At 31.3% G+C, this 22363-nt stretch overlaps 2 protein-coding genes across 4 annotated transcripts in view; one reads left to right on the top strand and one right to left on the bottom strand.

Moving 5' to 3' along the window:
* Positions 1-66: 66 nt before the first annotated feature.
* On the top strand, positions 67-5523 carry LOC144844506 (mitochondrial ribosome-associated GTPase 1-like). The gene is made up of 11 exons (XM_078701444.1): positions 67-212; positions 564-678; positions 782-848; positions 1318-1420; positions 2317-2406; positions 3007-3154; positions 3253-3314; positions 3856-3952; positions 4459-4540; positions 4657-4763; positions 5132-5523. Exons 2-11 carry the CDS (start codon positions 591-593, stop codon positions 5230-5232), a joined length of 945 nt encoding a protein of 314 aa, XP_078557570.1. The 5' UTR covers positions 67-212; positions 564-590; the 3' UTR covers positions 5233-5523.
* A 468-nt stretch (positions 5524-5991) lies between these two features.
* LOC144844627 (afadin- and alpha-actinin-binding protein B-like) overlaps positions 5992-22363 on the bottom strand; it is a 29156-nt gene continuing 12784 nt past the window's right edge. The window contains exons 3-13 of one of the 3 annotated variants that reach the window (XR_013612448.1): positions 18770-18927; positions 14118-14286; positions 13492-13630; positions 12981-13056; positions 12467-12629; positions 11477-11824; positions 10587-10760; positions 10109-10229; positions 9364-9526; positions 8207-9026; positions 5992-8174 (exon numbers count right to left, since the gene is read on the bottom strand). Coding sequence is in view for 1 of the 3 variants with exons in the window: in XM_078701625.1 (XP_078557751.1) it covers positions 8540-9026; positions 9364-9526; positions 10109-10229; positions 10587-10760; positions 11477-11824; positions 12467-12629; positions 12981-13056; positions 13492-13630; positions 14118-14286; positions 18770-18927 (1998 nt within the window). In the remaining 2 variants the exon portion in view is untranslated. Of the gene's footprint in view, positions 9027-9363; positions 9527-10108; positions 10230-10586; positions 10761-11476; positions 11825-12466; positions 12630-12980; positions 13057-13491; positions 13631-14117; positions 14287-18769; positions 18928-22363 lie in introns of all 3 variants that reach the window. The other 2 variants (XR_013612449.1, XM_078701625.1) reach the window with 2 other exon arrangements.

Raw genomic sequence — 22363 nt, 5'->3', positions numbered from 1 at the left:
TTGATAGCTTCCGGGTCAAATTTAGGTCATCTCTTCTTCGGACGAGTATTTCAGTTGTGACTTCTTCGTATACAAATAAAAGCATAAACACGAAAACGAAACAGCATGTTCCTAAAAAAGGATGAAAAATAATATTCAGTTTTTATAAATGTAATGAACAATTACATGCATGTCATCTTAATCGTATGTTAAGGTTACAGGAATAGTTTTAGGTGAGTAAGTAGTCCTAGTTAGCAGCCGATGATATAAAGTAGGTAGTAGGCAGGAGACGGGAGGAGACCTACTACTACTGCTGTAACCACCAATTCATCACTGAAAAAGTTACTAACGATAGTTTTTGGTCAGTTCGTACCTACATTAGTAATTTGTATTGCGATAGGAATATTTAAATTTAATTACTTTATTTTAACCTATATTATTGTATAAGTTTACAGTATTATGTAAAGTTACTAAATTAATACTACTCTAGCTTTCCTTGTACTCTTTTTTTATATAGGGCCTACTACTAGGTCTAGGAGCCTACTACTGTCTTTTTATAATAATATATTTGTTTTTAATTTCAGTTTTGTTGAAATAGTCATAGTGAGAAGATGAGTAAACCAGATCGAATCTTTCGTCAAATCTTTCAGTTTGGAAGTAAAGACCTGACACATTGGTTTCCATCACATATGGCAAAAGGCAAGTTACTACAAAAAACGAATAACATTAATAATATATTGTTATTTATAACGTATTGGCCAAATAAATATACTTTTTTTATTTTTTCTACTTCATATTTCAGGAATGAAGAAAATGATGGCAACATTGAAGAAAGTTGATTTAGTAGTTGAAGTTCATGATGCGAGAATATCCTTTTATAATGAAAAAGTTATCACAGGTTACCAACAATAAGAAATGGCTGGCATAATAGCTTAATTCCTCTTTTTATTTGGTACAACACAATTATGAAATTTCAAAATAGGTACAAGAAATGAAATTATATTAAACCTCAAATATCAAATTTGTTTGGTTTTGAAATAACTAGGAGCCGACTCTCTCCTAATTCTGGAGGAGTATAAACCTGTTCATTATCTAAGACAAGTAAGGGTTACCCTGGTGAACTGGTTCACAAAATAGCCCCAGTATCTGGGGGATTACCACCTATATCTGACAGTGATTCCTTTGCTATCGGTAATCCTTGGCCACATGTGCCTAAATATATAGAAATGTTTACAAAATAATAACCTTGATTCTCTCATTTAAACCCATTCATAATCCTCTTCAACATCGAACAATTCTCTTTATTTACAACAAAAAACTCCTATATTAATTAAACATTCCTATAGCAGGAAGAAACACAATACTGAAAGAGTTGATGGGTGTTAGACCAAGTTTGCTGGTTCTAAATAAAATGGACCTTGCTGATTTGGATAAAACAAAAGTAAGTGTTTTACTGATAAAAGGAACATCAATAATTCTGTGTCTGTTTTCAATATTTAATTACACTTATACTTGAGTGAAATACTTAGTATTAATGACAAAAGTTTCACTTAAGTGTGATTGGTGGTTATTGCCACTGTGTCCTGTGGGAGAACAGCAATCAAATTCAATTCCAATTTCATTTATTGGTCTAATACATATAAGAATAAAAATCAGAAAATCTTTGTTAAAACACTGCAATTTAAAATGAACAATGAACAATGTTTAAAACCATAGTAAAGCACAGACAAAACTAAAAGTTATACAAAAATAATTTGTATATATATCATATCCACTAAACAGTCCGATGAACCATGTGACCGTATTCACCAATCATGAAATATTAAGTATTTCACTTAAGTTATTAATTATTTCAATTAAAGATGTATTGTGCCCCTGAAAAAATAATTCTTAAACAATTTTTTGTTGAATATTCTATTTTAATGTAACATAATAGTTATCCACTTTGACCAAAAATTGGATCGAAAAAAAATGTATTTACTTGAAAAAAATGTAATTTAAAGCAAAAAAATGGTCAAATTGGCTGCCAGCCAATGTATTTTTGGTTGAATTTAACCATTTATTTTGTCATTTTATAAGTGAAAACATGATTTTTTTTCGTTTCTTTTTCTATGGAAATGATTAACTTTATTAAAACTACAAAATAACATATTCAAAGTCTGATTTAATTAATCTTCATTTTTCATGTTTTTGGGGGACAATACATCTTTAAGTTATTAAATATTTTAAAGTGTTTATTAACATTAGTGTGAGTAGTGAAGAAAATGTTTTTAAATAAAAAAACAATTATTTAAAAACCAACAATTTTTTGTGAATCTGTTATTTTTTGTTACTTAGATGATTATTGATAATTTAAAAGAAGAAAGAGAAAACAAACAAATGATGTTTTGTGAATGTTTAACCCAACACAGTCGATCTGCTAAAAAGGTATTATCAACCATTTGAACATTTTCCTTTTGTACACATGACCAACCTCTTAACATCCCTTATAACCAACAAGGCAATAAAGTGTAACAAGAGTATGTACACATGACAACATTGGCAAGAGTCTAAAAAAAATACCGTCCTCAGGCATAATCCCACCCCTAGAACACGAAATTGGGCTGACTTTGGTAAGTGGGACTATATCCTGGGAAATTATTGGTAAGCATTTCTTGTAAAAACTCATCAGAACTTGTTGTAGATCAAAAGTTAATACTGAGATTATACCCAGGTATATGCCTTTTTGTGAAATCAGACATACAGTAGGGGGTGGGGATTAGACCTGAAGTGGGGTTATACACGAGGATATATGGTAATATAAAAATGTTAATACGGTATCATAGTTAAGTTTGTTTTACACTTTTTTTGTCTACACTATCAAACTAGTTTGACAAAAAAAGTGTGATATACCTAAATATGGGAGTGATATTCTTAAATATGGTAGTGATATGACATCATCATGTCCATATATGGGCACATCACATTTGTTTGTCACATAAAGTTTGATAGTGTAGACAAGGCTTAACACAAATAATTCTTTTCAAGGTTATGCCAAAAATTGTTGAAATAATTGAATCTAGTGAAAGGTATAACAGGGATGAAGAAGTGGAATATTCCATTTTGTGTACAGGGATACCAAATGTTGGGAAGTCATCTTTAATTAATGCAATGAGGAGACTACATTTAAAAAAAGGTAAAACGTTGGAATTAGTAGTTCAAATGTAATCCAAACGTCTGGAATGTGAACTAAAAAGCCCAACATTATTTATATGTAATATCTTTTGATTCTAGGAAGAGGAACAAGCACAGGACCAACACCAGGAGTAACTAGATCTGTTTTACATAAAATTAAAGTAAGGTTTTAATAATTTTATTTTTTAGGTTAGGTTAGTTGACTACACATTATTTCAGCATCTGCAAAAAATATATTTTGTGTGTATGGTTACTTCATTTGAATAAAGATGATATATGTAACTTTATGAATGTGGTAACATACCTAACCATTTTTTAGCTTAGAAAGATTAATTAAAATTAGAATTCCAGAGGCTTCATGATACTACATTCTGGTATGTGCGACTATATGCGACTAATTGACATTGTGAAGCTTATTAGGCGTCAAATGGGTTCCATCCTCATTAGTGTAACACCAACTCTTTGTCCTTCAGATGTCCAGTGTAGGGCTACTCATGGGATTCTGTCGGTCTGTCTCATAATATATCCAATCCTGTTCTAACGCCTGTTGATTCCTGTCCATGCTATTTTACTGCAATTGTAGAGCTCTCTCACAATGTATAATCTCCTCTGTATATGCCACTACTGTACTGTCTTCTCCATCTTTACTCCTCCCTAACCACTCCTAAGGTAAACAACAGTCTTTCCTCTATACTGTTACAGGTGAATGAAAGGCCAACAATATGGTTATACGACACACCAGGAGTCCTCACTCCCCAGATACAACATCCAGATATTGGTATGAAACTAGCTGTTTGTGGTAAGGCCAAATTCTTGACGATTCTTATACTTAAAGTAGGCTTGTTTTCTCTTGCATAATTGACCTTTCATGATCTTTAGGGTCATAGGCTGTCATATAGACTGCTAATATTTCAGAAATATAAAATGAAGCTTTATGAACAAAATTGAAAGTGTGAGTTTACTGTATGTGAAGGGGATTGTTTGGTAATATAGAATTGTGCTAAGAACAGTACTTGCTTTGTTTGTTTTTAAGTTAATAGGTATATACTTACAGAACATGCCTATTGATTTTCAGGAAAATGTATATATTGTCACAAAAGCTTATGACTTACCTGTATCTTGCATATGAGATAATAAATAGTACGCCCTCTGTATTCTTTTAACATGGACTAGTAGTGATATTATATCAATCAATAGTAATATCAAGTAGTAAGCCCTCTCTCTCCGAATAGTTTTCCTTGAACTTTTGCAAAGTACTTCAGTTCAGTTTCTGATTGTTTTCTTTTATTTTTCTTCTTTACTAAGGAACAATACCAGATCACCGAGTTGGAATTGACATAATCTGTGATTATTTGCTGTACATACTCAACAAACAAGAAGCCCATAAGTAAATTATGAAATGTTGTTATTGCAATTTTAAAATCCATTTATAAAATTTATATATAAAGCATTGCAAACTATTTTTGCTATTTTTATAAAAATAATACTAATTTTTTTTAATAGATATGTTGAATATTTTGAGTTGGACAACCCTACAGATGATATTATGCAAGTTTTATTTCACATAGCGGACAAACACAAGAAAACTATCTTATTAAAAACATATGATGGTAAGAAATTGTCTTTTTTTCTAATATTTTTCACAAAAATCAAAGACTACTGTTTGTAATAACATCAACACCGATGAGCTCAGCTTTTATTTAATTTACATTACTATTAATAAATAACAGCAATACTACTGTATACAGATGAATGTTTAATCAGAGGACATTTTATGAGTTTGAGATTGAGATTGTTCTAATTAACAAGGCAAAGCCGAGTTAGGACAGATTTTCAATGAATGCAAATATTCTTCAATTCTATTTTTCATCAATGAATACAACACTTTTCTAAAGTAGACTTTTATTTAATTAATCATTTGCTTCAAACGTATTATTGTCAGTAATGTGGTAACTGCAAAACATACATTACATTGCAGGTTCAGTTGTGAGAAGGCCGGATATGTTTAGAGCTGCAGATATGATGTTGCGGGCATTCCGTAAAGGAGAGTTAGGCCGAGTGACGTTGGATGATGCATAGCATGGAGAACCTAATATGACGTTGAGTAGATCATGTTTTGTATACACAATCCTGAATCAGAGGGGGTCACATTGTGGAGGAGGTTTCCTGTCCAATATAAAGAATGGGTCATGGCGAATAGAATTCTAGTTTTGAACTAATGAAATTGATCAGGAAGCCAGCCAGTTGATGAAGAGGAGATATTATGCAATTCAGGGATTTTGATTTTAAATTGAACAATCACTTTGCATTAAAATTTGTCTAGTATATACTGTGTATAAAATAATAAATTTTGCTAATTTAAATACGTTGTATTGTATTGTTGTTTGTTGTCGAAACAAATTGAAAGCATTTTTTACATCTGTTCTTTCAATATTGATGAATATGGCACAGCTTATTTTAAAATTGCCTTTTTCAATTGCCTTTTCTTGTTGTTTTATTATTTATTTATTTATTATTTATTCTTTCTTTTGACTGGATTGCATTTTCAGTAACGCAGTACTGCTTTCCAAAATGGTCCAGTTATAATTTAAAAGTAAATAAAAATTATAACATAAATACACAGTAGGCCTAATTTAAAAGATATATACAGAAGTTAAAAACAAAAAAAATGTAGGATCACTTGGATGACATAAGAGTTGCTATATTTTTGAGTTTATAAATATGTTTCCCAGTTACTTAATTATCATTATGCCAAGCAAAATGATTTTCCATTTTAAATGAAGCAATAAAATTTCTTTGAATCTTTAAAACATAACAAATGTAACATCACAAACAAAATATTGAAACTGATATTTATTAGTGCAAAATTTTCAAGAACAAACAAGCATAAATTCTATATTATTTACATAATCAAAAAATAATTTGTTATAATATTTTGCAGACCAGCAGGCGCACACACACAGACAGACTGTCACACTTGGCAGCATTCAATGCTCTTTTGGATAGTCTAATGAATTCATGTTCTCACATTAACTACATTATTCAAACTACATTAAATCAAATGACCACATTATCATATCTCGCATCCAAATATGGTATTTCACACATCTTGAAATTCACCAATCATCATCCATCTAATATTTTACATCCAAATATGTTTTTTGCCACATTTTGAAATTAACCAATCACCAAAAAAACATTTTAATATAATACCAAAAATATACAATAAAATACATTAAATAATTTTTTTTTTATCATTCTCCCACCTCATTATTCCAAACTTAAGCAGTCTGCTGTTTTCATCTCTACATCACTGCTTAAATTACACAACCAAAAACTTCCCACACCCAAAAATTGCTTTAATACCAGTTACCACATCATCTATTTAGCACCGCAGACCTTCTTAAGGCTGTTTCAGACCAAGTAAGTGCTATGCTTATTTTAATCTAAGGTGATAAAAAATATTCAAATATTTTGCTGATATTTTTGGTACCAGAAGTTTGTGATAACATACAATATTAGTTCCTATCAATCTACCCCATATACCAAATAAAAAATTAGAAATAAGACCAAGATTTTGATTTATAAACCCATTATAACCATTTTAAACTAAATGTTTTTAACTTCTATATATAAAATGCATACGCTGTAACAGCATTTGGTAGCGTTGTAGTAGAATTGTAGTATTAATTGTTTGTATCAATACATTGAATTAGTTACTAATATGCATATCAAGACATATTATATAATCATACCACTTACCTAAGGGTGTGGCAGGGGTGTGGCAATTTACGGATTACCCAATTTACAAGGAAGACAAGTGAATAATTTTATTAAACATAAACATTTGAATTAAATTAATTAAAACACATTATATAGTGACAAACACGATATAAATTAAATGGTACCATATTAATAAATTAAATTAGAAAAGTACTGAGAATAATTCACGGAATGTAGTCTAAATATAATAAACGAAATGAAACCAAAAATGTGGAAGTTTTGAAAGATAATGGAAACAAAATAAAAATGGAATTAATAAATGTTGTATCTAACAAAAAAGACTGTGACTATAGTGTTTGTAAAAACAAATTAAATGCATGCTTTTGAAACTGCAAATGGCAAGAAATAAAGTGAATATATAGTATACAGTACACACATGCTATATCATTTGCTTTAAAGTCAGTCAGTCATAAAAAAATGGCATACTGGATAAAACCACAATAATATCAGTTTGGGTTGTATACATTTATATTTTTACTGGGAAGACGATATAGAACCACTATCATTAGATTTATAATCCACTGTAAATAAGACCATGTAAAATGATAATTTATTTTTATAATCAACCATATAAATGGATGTATAAACTATAATATTGCACAGACAATTGCAAACATGTCTGTTCTTGTCTTTCAAAACCTTTTATAGAAATGTACATACATATAATGAGGTGCATATAAACAATACAACTATACCATATTTTTTATAAAAGTCTTAATTAGTCTATAAATCTAGTATATAATTCAAAACAATTGAATTAATAAATATATATAGATTATGTAGTCTACTATGTTTAGGGAAAAGAGTCTAAGGCTTAATAACTTTACTATCTATATATATATATATATATTCTGTATATTTATTCTTTCTATGTTAAAAAATTGATGCTTAGATAGCCAAAAGGACGGATTTTAAGATATATTGCGCTGCTAAGTAGTAGGTGAGATAACATTTATAGGTTGTAGATTTAAAACTGGTAAGAATAATTGATTTATTAATTTACCAAATGCCATCATGTTTAAATAAAGGTGATTTCATATTGTAGAAACATGGCTGGATATTTATCATCTTAAAAATGCTACTATATTTTAGCAAATGTTTCATTGAACTACTCTAAACTATTCTTAAGATCATTTCCATTAATTTAGCCATTTTCTATGTAAATAGAATAAATAACAGTTTCTATATCAAGATATTCTGCGACTTTTTTCAAACCTCAAAGCTTATCAGTAACTAACCTAGTCAGTAGCTAATCTAGTCAGTAGCTAACCTAGTCAGTAACTAACCTAGTCAGTAACTAACCAAGTCAGTAACTAACCTAGTCAGTAGCTAACCTAGTCAGTAACTAACCTAGTCAGTAACTAACCAAGTCATTCTTGTTTGCTGACCAAGTTAGCAATCCCACACCATACATTAAAGGTTACACACACATATTGGCTATAACCTAGAAAACTGTATAGAGATTCAAACTTATATCAACAAAATAACCACATCAGCATTCAACATACATTATTACATTGCTTCATTCTCACAGGAAAAAAAATAAATGTCACTTTAACGTCACTTCAAATCATCTTCTTCATCATAAAGCTACAGCTAGATTCTACTTTCCACTTGAACCCTTTCTAGTAGCGCTCCTATCTCGACGCGTCATTGACGTTTTCAAGTTGACTCTATGCTGTTCAGCTTTTCTCGCAGTTTTAGGATCTAGCGGAAGCTCTCGGCCACCACGCTTCATCGTTGGTCCTACCGTACTCTTGTGTCGACGGGTGGTGGTTGGACGTGCACTGTTTGACCCTTGACTTGAATCACTACCTACTGAATTTAAACTACTAGTACTTCCTCGGACATCGGTAGTGGACAATTTCAAACTCTCGCGTGATAAGCGTTGAGAAGATTGCTTGTGATGTCTCGATGCTTGCCGTGAATGCTTTTCGCCTCTTGATAATTGTGACGACGGTCTTGGGTAAGGGTCTTCTTTGAATGATTTTATTCGCAGCTCTTCGCTAGAAAATGATCTCTGCTCTTGGAGAAGTCTGGGACTGTTCTGAGAATGTGTCAGAACTTTGGCACGTAAGCTTTCTTGGGAACTAAACAAAAAGAATACAAAACATATTTATAACACATCTGATTGTATTCTTGGAATTTGATTGGTTAATTATGCATCACATGTCATTTGGATAAAGAAAAAGTGATATCTAATGGTGACTGTTGAAAATCAAGTTTTTAATAAAACTATTGTACATTTTTCTATGCCTCATAGCCTTTTAAACTAGGATGGTCCTGGCTTTAGATATGTGCCTGGGATCTATCTATAATTTGATATTGTTGTTTACTATTTTTAAGTGGGAATTTGTGACGTGTTGGATTATATGCCTTTTATTTTTTTGACTGACTTAAAACAATGTTTCAATGAAATACACTTACTCATTAAGGCATTCACCTGTCTCTGACGTAAGTTTAAGTGCTCTATAAAGCTCTACTGTGGATGGAGTCGCGATTTTAGAAATACGACGAGATGAGGGCGGTGTACTGAGTATAGGATCTTTCTTCATTTTGGAAGACATCTCTGATGAGCTCAGATTTGGACCTGTGAAAAGAGAGTTTGATAATTAATGTGATTAAGCCCTGTGTCTACACTATCAAACTACACAACAAAAAAATGTGATGTGCTCAAATATGGTAGTGATATACCCAAATACAGTAGTGGTATGACATCATCATGTCCATATGGGAACATCACATTTTTTTGTCACATAAAGTTTGATTTTCCTTGAAATTGGTTTGATCTAGTTTCATTATATAAAATCAAACCAATGGTAATGTAAAGTGGCATAATGTAGATACCCGAGGCCCCTGGTTTAGGAACCCTAAGTGGCCCTTTTCGGAATATTTTACTGCCTGTTTTTTCCTCTGGGCACTGCTCAGTATAAGCTCAGGGCCCCTGGGTTTAGCCAGTGAGCGCTCATAGCCGTTACGCCACTGCATTTCAATGATCAATACTGGTGCTGTGGACTTAGCTATTACACTTTTCAACTATATTCTTCTCCCCCAAGGACACATCATGTTATTCCTGCCAATTCAGATTCTCCCTCACTTTTAGAACAGTGGCTGTGTATGCAAAATAATAACATTAACAAATAATGTTACTTAAAGACACTGAGATACTTACTAGGTGATTTACTGATAGACTTGGCAGGCCTCAGGGGTGGTGGAGTTGGGTTGCTCATCTGCGGTGACATGGACATTTGGTGTTGGAGAAATGTCGACCTTTCTTCCTCAAACTTTTTCCTCTGTTAAGCAAAAAAAATAATAATAATGATATTATTAGTAAGTACAGAGACATGGCTATGGTTTTTGAAAATCATCAGTAAGCAGTGTCGACACAAAATTTGAAAATTGCTGGGACACACCAGAAAGACAAAATATCAAAGAATTGGGACCACTTTATTTAAAAAAATTAAATGTTATGTAATCTTTTGCCTAGGAGGTTCCTTGTATTACTTGGTTTTATAACTTCTTAGCGATTTCATCAAAAGTCAAGTCAAAAAAAGATTGACCAAAGGCAAATCACTATTTTTCTACCTGAAAATTAAAATGCTCACAACTTTCTGCAGAATTCTGTTTACCTTGGGAGACTCACAACATACCTCATGGCCTAGCCTTATTGCAGCCTCTGTGAAGTTCCTCCTTTCTTGCTCAAACGTAGCCTTCTGTTGGTAGAATAATTCTTTCTCTCTTGCAAATGAATCTTTTTCTTCTAGTAAATGAGAATCTTTCAAGAATTGCACAAAACTTTCATCTGACTTTGGCGAAGAAACACTCTGAAATAAAATACACGATGAAATCTTTAAAATTGTTGACGAGCACCGAGCTTGCACTGATTAGTAGGGCTAGATTCGAGCTAAAAGAACTGCACCAACAAGACTTTAAGTAGCTTAGGGTAGTTATCTGTTGTATAAAGTACAATTATGTCAGAGTATGGCAAACATCTAAACAATTAACCCTGAAGGAAGAAGTTTAGGGTACACCACATATATTTAGTTCTGAAAAAACTGTTGTGTTTCTCAACGTTTCGATCAATATGCTTTGATTGTTCTCAGGAGTGAGAATGCAGAAAGTCCAGGAAACTAGGAATATAAGTGAAATAGGGTGGGAACTTCAAAGAAAAAAAAAAACATAAACAAACAAATAATGCAAGATTTTGAATTCAGGTTAGGCGGCAAGGGCAATATTATATTTGGCAGAAAGTCTGAGATACATACATTTTTTAATTTCATACGCATCCAACATTGAGAAACTTGCCAATTACAGGATGGATAAACTATTTTGTAGTTTATCGTGCTAAAACTAAGTCTCATTTGAGGCTTAGGGAGTGGAGTTGAAAGAGTTGTGAGTTACAACCCTGGCACTAGGTCAGGATTGAACCCAGGATCTTGGGATTGGAAGGCAAGCACTTTAACCACCAAGCTACAGCTCCACTAGGTCCCTAGAATAATGATTTTACATACAATTTGTATTAATTATCATCAACACTTACTTGTAATAGTTGTTCTTGTTGTTCTATGATTTCCTTATAATTTTTTAATTTTAACTGCAATTTATAGATTTGTTTTTGAAACTGATCAATTTCAGATTGTCCAGCTTTGTTCATTTCAGATTGCGGATTGTTATTGTTTGTTACATAAGAGTTTTCTTTATTTTCCATCTGAGCTTCCGTTTCCATTTTACGAATCTTTTCTTTCAATTTCCTCCACTTTTTTCGCATACTGCTCTCTATTCCTTCCCTGACCATGTCAAAGGGCATTTGAAAGTGACCGGAAGACAACTCTTCGTCAGATGCATCTTGGGAATTATCGTCCTCCATAGATTCATCGCCATCTTGCAACTAAAATGAATAATTAAAATTAATAAGAAAAAACAAAAATATCTTTCATTTAGACAAGCTTTGAGATTTATAGTTAATATTAAAAAAATTTATATAAAAAAAAATATATGTTATTCACCAGCATTTTTTGTGTAACTATTTTTGTATAGGATTGCTAACAAATTTCTATGTTGAATATGAAATATCTGCCCAAAAAATATAGGCCAATCTAGGACAAAAAATATTAACTGGATTTATACAAGTTATAAACATTATTCACGATAATTATTCTATAATAAAGTGTTTATTTGTATGTCATCACATTAGTGTGTGTTATATTATCTTTAATTATAACATAAGAAAAATGATCTGATACCTTAACAGATCCAGGGTAGTCTTTAATATAATAAAACCTATCATCTATGCATAATTATAATGGCCTCCAATCACAAACACTTAGTAACATCTGGTTAAGTCACTATAGATAAAACACAGCCAACACAGCTTCCTAATTACTCAATTAATATTTACACTTGACAATGAACACTTTCATTGTACTGCTGCCTTATGGGAAAATTTACGAGGTCAACAGGAGAAAGGTGGAATAACTATGGAATATTTCTAGTATCATAATTATGGAGGACAATTCGATGACCTTAATACCTTGTTACTTTCTGGCTTTGAGAATGTCTGTTGGTTTAGAAGATCTACTAATTCTTTCTGCATGTTTCCTAACGATTCTCGAAGTTCTTGGTTTTCAACCATTAATTCTTCCTGTCGTTCTTCATAGTTTGTGATTATAAGCCTGTACATGTCTTCTTCATGTCTGAAGAAATAAAATTATCAAAATATTATTTAGTTTAATGGTCGACTGATTTGATGTTTTTGTGTGCATAGCATGAGTGCCGTAAAAACAAGTTTTGATTTCCAGTTTCCTGTGGGGATTTCAAAGTGTAACCTTTCATTGTGAAAGAGAAAATATTATACAATTATCAAAATGTACTTTAATTAAAATGCATTTTTGAACATTTCACTGAGCATTAATTTAATATATATTTAATATATGCTCCCCACCCTCAACTCTGCGTATCTTACATAATAATTATTTTACTACGTATTTGAAGGTCAAACATATGTCACGACAATCTATTATACAGCTGCAATAACTGTTACTTACTTCTCTCCTGTTCTTCCTGTTTTCCACTTGCTTCTTTTTCCATCTGATCTTTGTATAGAATTTAGAATATCCATACCTGAAAGATTACAAGTAAAATTTAGAACATCATATATATCGCCGTTCCACAACCTATGGGTCGCGACCCAAACATTGGGTCCCGGAACAGCAACAAAATTGATGGGTTGCGAAATTGTTTACGATACTGAAACTTTTTATCAATTGTACACTGATCTATATGTGAAATGTTCTCAGTTTTGTAGAATCTACCACACTGATTACATTTTTATCTACAGTTTTTTCCTATGTTGATGCACGGCGAGTCCTTTAGTTGGTCCTTAATTAGAATAAATTTTACTGTTTTGAATTAAACTTTAAATTAGAGAGGTCTTTAATTGGAAATTGACCTGTAGAGCACATATAGTATATCAGAGTGCTCCATTATAAATAATTGGAAAGGGAGTGTAGGTATTCTGGCAGCTTTGGTCTTTAATTAATGTTTAAGACAACGTACCGATTCTTCGTTCTTGGTTTTTATCTGTGAGTAGTTGGTGAATTCTTTCCTTTAGTTTACTAGCCTCTCTTTCCTTCTTTTTCAAGTCATGCTTAAATTGTACATCTCTCTGCTTATTAATACCATCAAGTTTCTTTATCTGCAATTAAGAGAAAAACATTCCAATAAAAACAAATAAACACGCAGGTACAAATAGATTCCTGTAATTATTAGTTTAACAATTAATACTATTCTTAAAGTTAATTAATATATTGTCCCCTTAAAAAAAATTGTTATTGATTTTTTTGTTGAATATGCCAATTTAATGTCACATAATAGTTATTCACTTTGACCAAAAACTGGATCGGAAAAAAAAATGATTTTCCTGAAAAAACGTAATTTAAAGCAAAACAAATTTAAATTCTCTGCCATTATACAATGGTTTTGGTTAAAATTAACCATTTCATTTGTCTTTTTATAAGTTAAATCATTTTTTCCCCATTTTTTTTTAAAGAAGTGAATAACTTTATTAAAACTGCAAAATGGCCTATTAAAAGTCGGATTTTATTAATCTTCATTTTCCATGTTTTTTGGGGACAATACATCTTTAATATTTATAATAAAATACATAAAATGTCACCGCTTACATCTTCTTTTGTAGTTTTGAGTTTGTTAGTAAGTCCTTTAATTTGTGACATGAGTTGTCTTTCTTTCTCCACCAGTGCAACATTGTCCCGTTGTTGTTGTTCTAACTGTTCTTTTAATCGTGTACACGTTACATTTAGATGTTCAAAGTCACTGTCACATCTTATTCGTCTGCAATTTGAACAAAATTATATAGCTATTTAATATAATGTTTTAAGGATCAAGGAAACCGGTTGAAAAATAAGGGAGATCATTTGGTGCTCATGATTTTAGGAAGCCTCCAGAGGCCTCAGTTGCCATTTTTACCATTCACACTAAAGCTTGGTTCTCACTAGGATGCAACGCAAGGACGTAAAGGCAACGCAGTTCGAATAATCCATCGCTTATGATTGGTCAAGTCACTTACGTTGCATCTACGTCCTTGTGTTGCGTCCTAGTGAGAACCAAACTTTAGGCTAAGAGAAATACTTACTCTTAAACAAATCTCCTATTTAAGTGAATAAAATTTAAGGGAGATACATAAATATTTATTGAGTGAAATACATTTATTCAAGGGAAATATCTCACTTAAGTGTGATTGGTGAATACGGCCACAGGCCTTTAAACAGTACAATACATACATGTGCGAACAGATACGCTTGATTAAACTTAACTCCTAGATTAGGAGGAAACTAGTGGCACAGGACTAAAGTTAGTCCTCTTTTTATTTTCAAGAATACAAGTCTTTATTATAATAAGATGATCTAAAAATAGGTTTTAGACAGTACAGTCATACTTAAACAGTTGTACACAGTTATGCTTGATTAAACTATTGTAACATTCAAGCGACTTAAAGTAATTTGTAACAATTCTCTCAAATATCCAATCAATAAGTAAATGATCAATATGGCAGATGAATGTCAGGATCCATAAACTGTTGTATTCATTACAGTTAATAGTAATCGACCGATTGGTTGATTAATCACAGTTCATTACTCAGTATCTTTCACATTCAAGTGTTCATGCATTCATGTTTGATGAAAGCATTGTAAAATTTAGGGAGTGTGGAAGATGATCAAATTGTATCTATAAGAGTGTGGGCATGAGAGAGAGAGAGAACGTTTGTTGTTTGTACAAAGTTTTTCTACTACATGCATCCATATACACATGGGATATCAAAATGACCAGAATTGTACTGGGTTGGGAAGGGATTTTATTTCCAAGAGTTGGTTACATTACAGATTACAATTACATTAAATTACCAGTTCTTCATTAAAAACTAGCTACTGTATAAACATAGCTATACTAATAATCATAGAAGAACTTGTTAAATACTAATATTTAATACAATTGTTTTTTCTTTCATTTGTCTGCATTTTTGGAAAGAAATGATGACGATGCAATTTGTAATTTAAAAAAAAAAATAAATGATTACAATAACCTTTCCATGTATTGTGTCTCAACACACACATTACAGTAATTGGAAGTTGGACCAATGGCTTAATGTTAGATCTGAAGGACAAGTGAAAAACAATTTTACCATCACAAAAGCTTGATGGAATTGAATTTTTATTGACAGAGACAACCTACATTTTGTAGTTGAATGCGTACACACGATATCAACTATGGGTTTAGTGGACAAAGGTAATGCATTCCACTGCATTGGATCAAACTGCAGGTGCGCATACTAACGGAGCTGTAAACATCGTACAAATGACAGCAAACATGCGGAAACCAACCTAATCACACTATACGTTTATCAATTTTTCTTTTCTTTCAAAATCCACTTAGTAATTACTCGTAAGGCTTAATTGGCTCCCGACATTTCCGTTGTAAAATGTAAATATCAATTTAAATTTAAAATTACATTGCAACTTGGCTATTATTTTAATAATTAACTGTGATGTTTGTGTTGTCATGGTTATGGAAACGTAATAAACAATTTAATAACAGTGTGTTGGAAAATGAACTACAAAAAAAAATATATTGTACTTATAAATTGATTCGTTTGAATTTAATATATAATATTATTAATAATGATAATATTAGCCTTGCAAAACCAAATTACGTTGTCAGGGATGGTGGAGAGAATTAAAACAGATTTCTTAAGTCTTGTCCACACTATCAAACTTTATGTGAAACAAAATGTGATGTGCCCATATATGGAAATGATGATATCATATCACTACCATATGTGGGCATATCACTACCATATTTAAGCATATCACTACCATATTTGGGCTAATCACACTTTTTTTTTGTCAAACTAGTTTGATAGTGTAGACAGAGCTTGAGATATTAATGCGGACGTCCACCTCTGCCTAACATAAAATATATCATTGCCAGCATAACATACCATAGGACATACACCAGACTGACACAATGGTTTTAATTTTGTATCTAGACTTTAGTTGTAATGATTCAATGTGTTTTTCTGTTTAATGTAATTTTTGTATGCTTAATTTTTACATTTGTGATTTTTCTTTTTTTATTATGGAATTCAAAGGTGCCTGAAAAGAAAGCTCTGCATTTTCTGGTCTACATTCTAAGGCTATTTTAATAATAATATTGACAAGTGCAGTATATTTAAAATGAATTATTATAAAACATCTGTACTATTCTTCTGTCCAATGATGACATACTTTCAAGATATGATGAGCGTTAAATATATATTTCATAAGAAAAGTTAAGATTGGATAAAATGGTTTAAATAGAAATTGTAACTTTGTTTTCTTTTATTTATTATTAGCTTATGTAATTTTTTTTCTTTTTCGTATTCGTATTTAATGTTATATCTTGTTATATATATTTCTGACTTATATGAACCTCTCCCCCATGATTACTTCATTGTATTTATTATCCTGTATGTTATTATATTGTGGAAATAAATTGAATTGAATTTGAAATCTAAATAAAACAGATACAAAATGCATGGCCTTTGCTTTCAATTATTATTCTTAGTATGACACTATATGACGCAATTATCACAGAATTAACAGTTTATAAATTTATTAACATTAATTTTTATGGGATGAATATTTTTATGAAGGTTGAATGAAAGATTTTCTATGACTGATAGACTTTCATAAAATACTAAAACTATTCTAAATTATAACTTGTCTTCAATTAATCACTCACTTCATTGGGTTGGTTATTCCGTCATAACATAATATTCAGGCGTGTTGCAAATAAGTGGTACATTAATACTGTATTATTACCTACCTACTTTGCAATTAGTAGAAATATCTATATTAAAATGATTTTTTTATCAAAGGTGTTTTTATTTTTAAACTTTATAATGTATAAATTATATCAATACACTATACAGAGGTTAATTTATATGTAAATATGTCCGGTTAACCTTTAAGCAATGTTGTTAGTCAGAATTCAAATAATGTTGAGTAAGCCATGCAAGTAGTAGGCCTAGTCATACAAACTATGTATGGAGGGCAATATGACAAGCCTGTCAGTCATAGCATTACCTGAGAGAGGTGGAAGTGACTACTTTGGGCCTAAACATAACAAAGTAGTGATTGATGGTTTGCTTGTTTTAGTGTGGCTAATCCTGTTAACATAAATTGTATAATTTGCAACAGCAGGTAAACAGTACATGCATTTAGCAAGAGTGTTTATTTTTAAAGTAGGGTTTACACTGAGTTTTCATCTTAAACATTTTAAGGTGTAATACTCTTAATATATAAAAGCCACAGTGACCGAATCTGTTTTTGCCTATGTAATTATTGTATTCAGTATACTTTGTGATGATTCTTCAAATATATCATAAAATATCCCATTTACATGTAATTATATAATATACACTCACTGTTACAAAGCAATAATGTATAGTAATAATATTCAACCACCATAAATCCTATTGTCTCAGAATTAATTAATCAGAATTAATTGAACTATTTTTATTCATTTGTGCTGGCAGTTTCTTTATGAGAATTACAATTTTCAATTAGAGTGATCTTTATTTGGAGTGCAGCCTGCTTACATTGCAATAAAAAAAACTAAAAATCTTGATTTAGCAAGTTGACAAAATGTATATTTTGATTTGAATACCTTTAGAGATAAATGAATATTTAAGTAACTAATTAAGTATCAAATGACTACACAAAACACTGTTGACAAATGAATGATTAATAGAATGGAAAATGCTGGAGATATTAACGCTTATTAATGTTAATTATACAAGCAAGTATCCAGCTTTGAATAACCATCATAGAACAAACGACAAATAAATAAACGACAACCTCAAATAAATGCCTCGCAACATGCATTATCTACACAATAATGTATTACAACACATTTCTATTTGTAGTAGAATATTTTGATTGACATGATCTACAATTTACTAAGCATTTTGATACAATTTTTACTGTATTTTATCACTAACACAATATTCATTGTATCTATTTGATTATGTTTAAAAAAAATAAACGCCTCTCTCTAATAAACGCCTCTCTCTAATGAATACGGTAAATCTAATGATATAAAAACACCATTAAATAGAATGAAACACATCTATTCTAAGGATATACTTTCCCATGAAAATACTGAGGATAACCCCTATTTAAGGGTCACCCCAAGCAAAGGGACATTTTGTTTAGTCCCGAAGGTGTCCCCTTAATAATCTATGTAATTATGTAATAACAAATAAACAAATATTTACTTGTTTTCTTGTTCCTCTTGAAACCGTCTAGTTTCCTGATGTCTTTGTATAAGGTCAAAACAACAGTTAATTAACTTAGTGACGTCAAATGTTCCAGCTGATGTGCTATCGTTAATGGCAGGTGAATATAATGAATGGAAGCCAAGTACTGTTACCTCCTGTATAAAAATAATAAACATACAAACAGTTATTTTATAATGTATGCGAAAACATTGTACAAATGGCTACCACAAAAGAGACAACATAATATTAGTTAGACATAGACATAGACATTAAAAGATAAAGTAGAAATTGTTAGAAAGTTTTGCAACACATTTAACAGTAAAAGTTTATCTATTTTTGCTATTTATGATAACTCTATGATCTTGATATTAAGCAGAACACTACACAGTACATTCATTAGTGTGTTTTAAGATAACATTAAGAATCATTTCAATTTCATTATTATAGCATTACAATCTTAAAGAAAAGTGTATACAGTAGGACTCCTAGATTAATGTGGACACGTTCGGGGCCCTCCAAATAGGGGAGCCACCTGAATAAGGGTGTCTCAAGGGAGGAGAGAGTACTGTATTGCAATTTGTTTTTATATATCCAGGTTTACATGGCAAATAAACAGCAGTAAAGTTTGTGGGTACATCATGTGTTTCAAAAAGGAAATTAAGTATGATTGAGAATTTCTTTCCTTTTGGAAATATACAGTAGAAAATCTGACTACGAATTTAGCCATCTATTTGGCACAATAATTTAGCTATTTGAAAACCTCTCCAAACATACTGTAAGTACCGGTAATTCTCTGATAGTGATGGAATTAAAATGCTTTCAGTTGTATGTTTTAAATTACAATTGGCCTTTCATGATGTATTTTGTAATGAGTGTTCACCACACAAACTCCTCCGTAAAATTAAAACATGAATGTAATCTTATGCATGTAAAATAAATAGGACCTTTGCTATTACTGTACCTTGCTCTCTGTGAGCATGATATGAATATCCCCCAAAACTTCCCTGTCTATTATTATAGTCAATATTATAGTCAATATTATAATCTTATTGAACAAATATCAAATTGATAATTGATGAGTGTTAACAAAAGGTTACCTTTGATTTCTAGCAGGGTATTGCTCTAAAATAAAGATATTGGTAAATAGTCTGATTTGCATAGATTATTGAATAATTGTATTGTGAATTCTTGTTTCTAAAGCTTTGTCTACACTATCAAACTTTATGTAACAAAAAAATGTGATGTGCCTATATATATGGACATGATGATGTCATATCACTACCATATTTAAGCATATCACTACCTTATTTAAGCATATCACTAACATATTTGGGCACATCACACATTTTTCTTGTCAAACTAGTTTGATACTAAGTGTAGACAGAACTTTAGGCCTACAGTATAGATTTATAGTTGAACATTTATAATAAGCCTTAACTAATATTCAACACTTTATTAACACCTCTATTAAGGGGACACTTTCCTGGGAAACAAACAAGAGAAACTAGATTTGAACTCGTCACTACGGACGAGTTAGGTTATCCGCAGCGCAAACGCCACGTGCACGTCATACGTTAGAATATTACGCGCAGAAAAACGATCATGCCATTGGAAAAATGTTAGTGCGCTCTCTATTTTGTGTCACGTCTAAGTATATACAGTACACTATATACTGTATACGTACTACATACAGTGCAGTATAGGTGAAAATAAGTGACCAAAGTTTTTGACGCTTTTGCACATGATGACGTCATAACAATTTTAAAAATTGTAAATCATGCGAAAAATAATTGATTGACCTAGACAATATAAAAAAATGGAGGGAAATGGAATATGGATAAGTGGAGATGCGCTCTATTTAATGTGATGAGCTATGACGAAAGATACAAAAATCCTATATTTTATATTCGAGTGGCCATACGATGACGTCATAATGTCCGTTTAGCCATATTGATTCATGATTCGATATTTACAACTCATCTACTTCCAGAATATGTAATTTTAAAAAAAGTTCACCAAGTAGTTTAAAATCTATGACTGTTTAAAAAAAGGCATAATTTTGACGAATTTTTGAATATTTTCATCAAAAACGCGCGCAAATTGTCCAATTCGACGTGCTCGTATGACGTTAAATTATGTCGGAATTGTTTAAAAGTTGGTAAAATTACTAGAAAAGGCTGAAAAAACTTAAATCACGCAAAAAAATCTGTTTTTAACGCTACGTGCGCACCGCGCGCGTATTTTTTTGCGCGCACGTGGGAATTTTTGACATGCTTAAAATGACATGAAACGCGTAGAAAGTTGATTAGAAATTGATTTTTCGCATTTTGAAATTTTAAACGCGCGTGCGCACGTAACTTTCTATAAAACATGCCATTTTTAATCCATAGAAAGTTTGCCCTTGACATGACTTAAATTTTCACCTAGTGTCAATACAAAATGACTTTTGGTTTTTAATCTATGATCAATCATTGAAATTCATAAAATCGCGCGTAAGTCACGTTGCGCAACTCTAAAATCATAAAACAAAGTGTCTTGCACATCTACAGTTAGAGGTCAATCTTCTGACAAAGTTATATAATCTTATGTTAGCAAGAATTAGAGATATGCTGCCAACAAAATTCTGGGAAAGAAAGAAGAATATAGAAAAAAAAAAAAAAAAAGAAAAAAAAAGATCCTGACAATAACAAGGGGTTATCCGCCAAGTGCGGATAACCAATTATATGTTTTAATAATGTCCAAACCCATTTAGGGGACAACCCTATTAAAGACTTTGCTGAGTCTAGAATAAGGACTGTATAATTGCCTATAAAATTACATACTGTCATTAAGAGGGCCACACTTCCGCATGAGGAGGGAAGTAACAGTTATTAAAGTGCTATGGTTTAAAATGAGGCCAGTTGCACTAACGGATAACTAAGCAAAGGTTGTTCCTCCTGGTAAGAACGAAAACTAAATTTAAAAAAATTAATTAATTCTTGGGTTTTATAGTGCAGTTTCTATTAATTAATTCATATCACTTTGGCTCATATGTCCCTCAATTTCCTGTTTTAATTAGACACAATTTTAGGAGGTACGCTAAGTGCTATATTGTGAACCCACTTCAGATTAACAGACCCGCTATAGGAACTTATTTCCTATGTTAGGTACAAGTTTATATACCGTAACACGCAGTTCCAAGTCTGTTTCTACAAACAGGCTTAACTACCTTCATCTCAAGAAACTATTGATATTCATTTTGTTTCTATGTAATTTTGACATTCTTCTTTTTACTATAGGGGATACTGATAGATCTCTCTATATCTATGTATTATTTGTTTTTTTTATATAACTTTATAAATTATGCAAATCAGCTGTAACCAGAATACACACTGTTTAGATGAAATAAATCGATCAATCGTAACACAACACATACACATTTGATCATTTTCAAGAATCTGATTCATCTTTGTCCGTTTAAAGACGCATTACGTACAATTTTTTACGTTTTGTAAAAAATAATACATATCTTTAAAAACATTAAACCAGGTCATTCCTTGTCTTAAAAGTAAATTATGATAAAAAGAGAGAAACAATGTTCTACCTAAGTAG

This window comes from Antedon bifida, chromosome 6 (genome assembly GCF_963402885.1).
Source record: "Antedon bifida chromosome 6, ecAntBifi1.1, whole genome shotgun sequence".
In the NCBI taxonomy this organism is placed as follows: domain Eukaryota; kingdom Metazoa; phylum Echinodermata; class Crinoidea; order Comatulida; family Antedonidae; genus Antedon; species Antedon bifida.
This window is presented reverse-complemented; position numbering and strand designations above follow the sequence as displayed.

What these genes read in the sequence shown, in the direction of transcription:
- LOC144844506 (XM_078701444.1), top strand. Translation starts at nt 591, where the DNA reads ATGAGTAAACCAGATCGAATCTTTCGTCAAATCTTTCAGTTTGGAAGT. An exon ending in TCCATCACATATGGCAAAAG is followed by an intron (nt 679 to 781) that starts GCAAGTTACTAC and finishes TTCATATTTCAG; the next exon opens with GAATGAAGAAAATGATGGCA. An exon ending in CTGTTTTACATAAAATTAAA is followed by an intron (nt 3,315 to 3,855) that starts GTAAGGTTTTAA and finishes ATACTGTTACAG; the next exon opens with GTGAATGAAAGGCCAACAAT.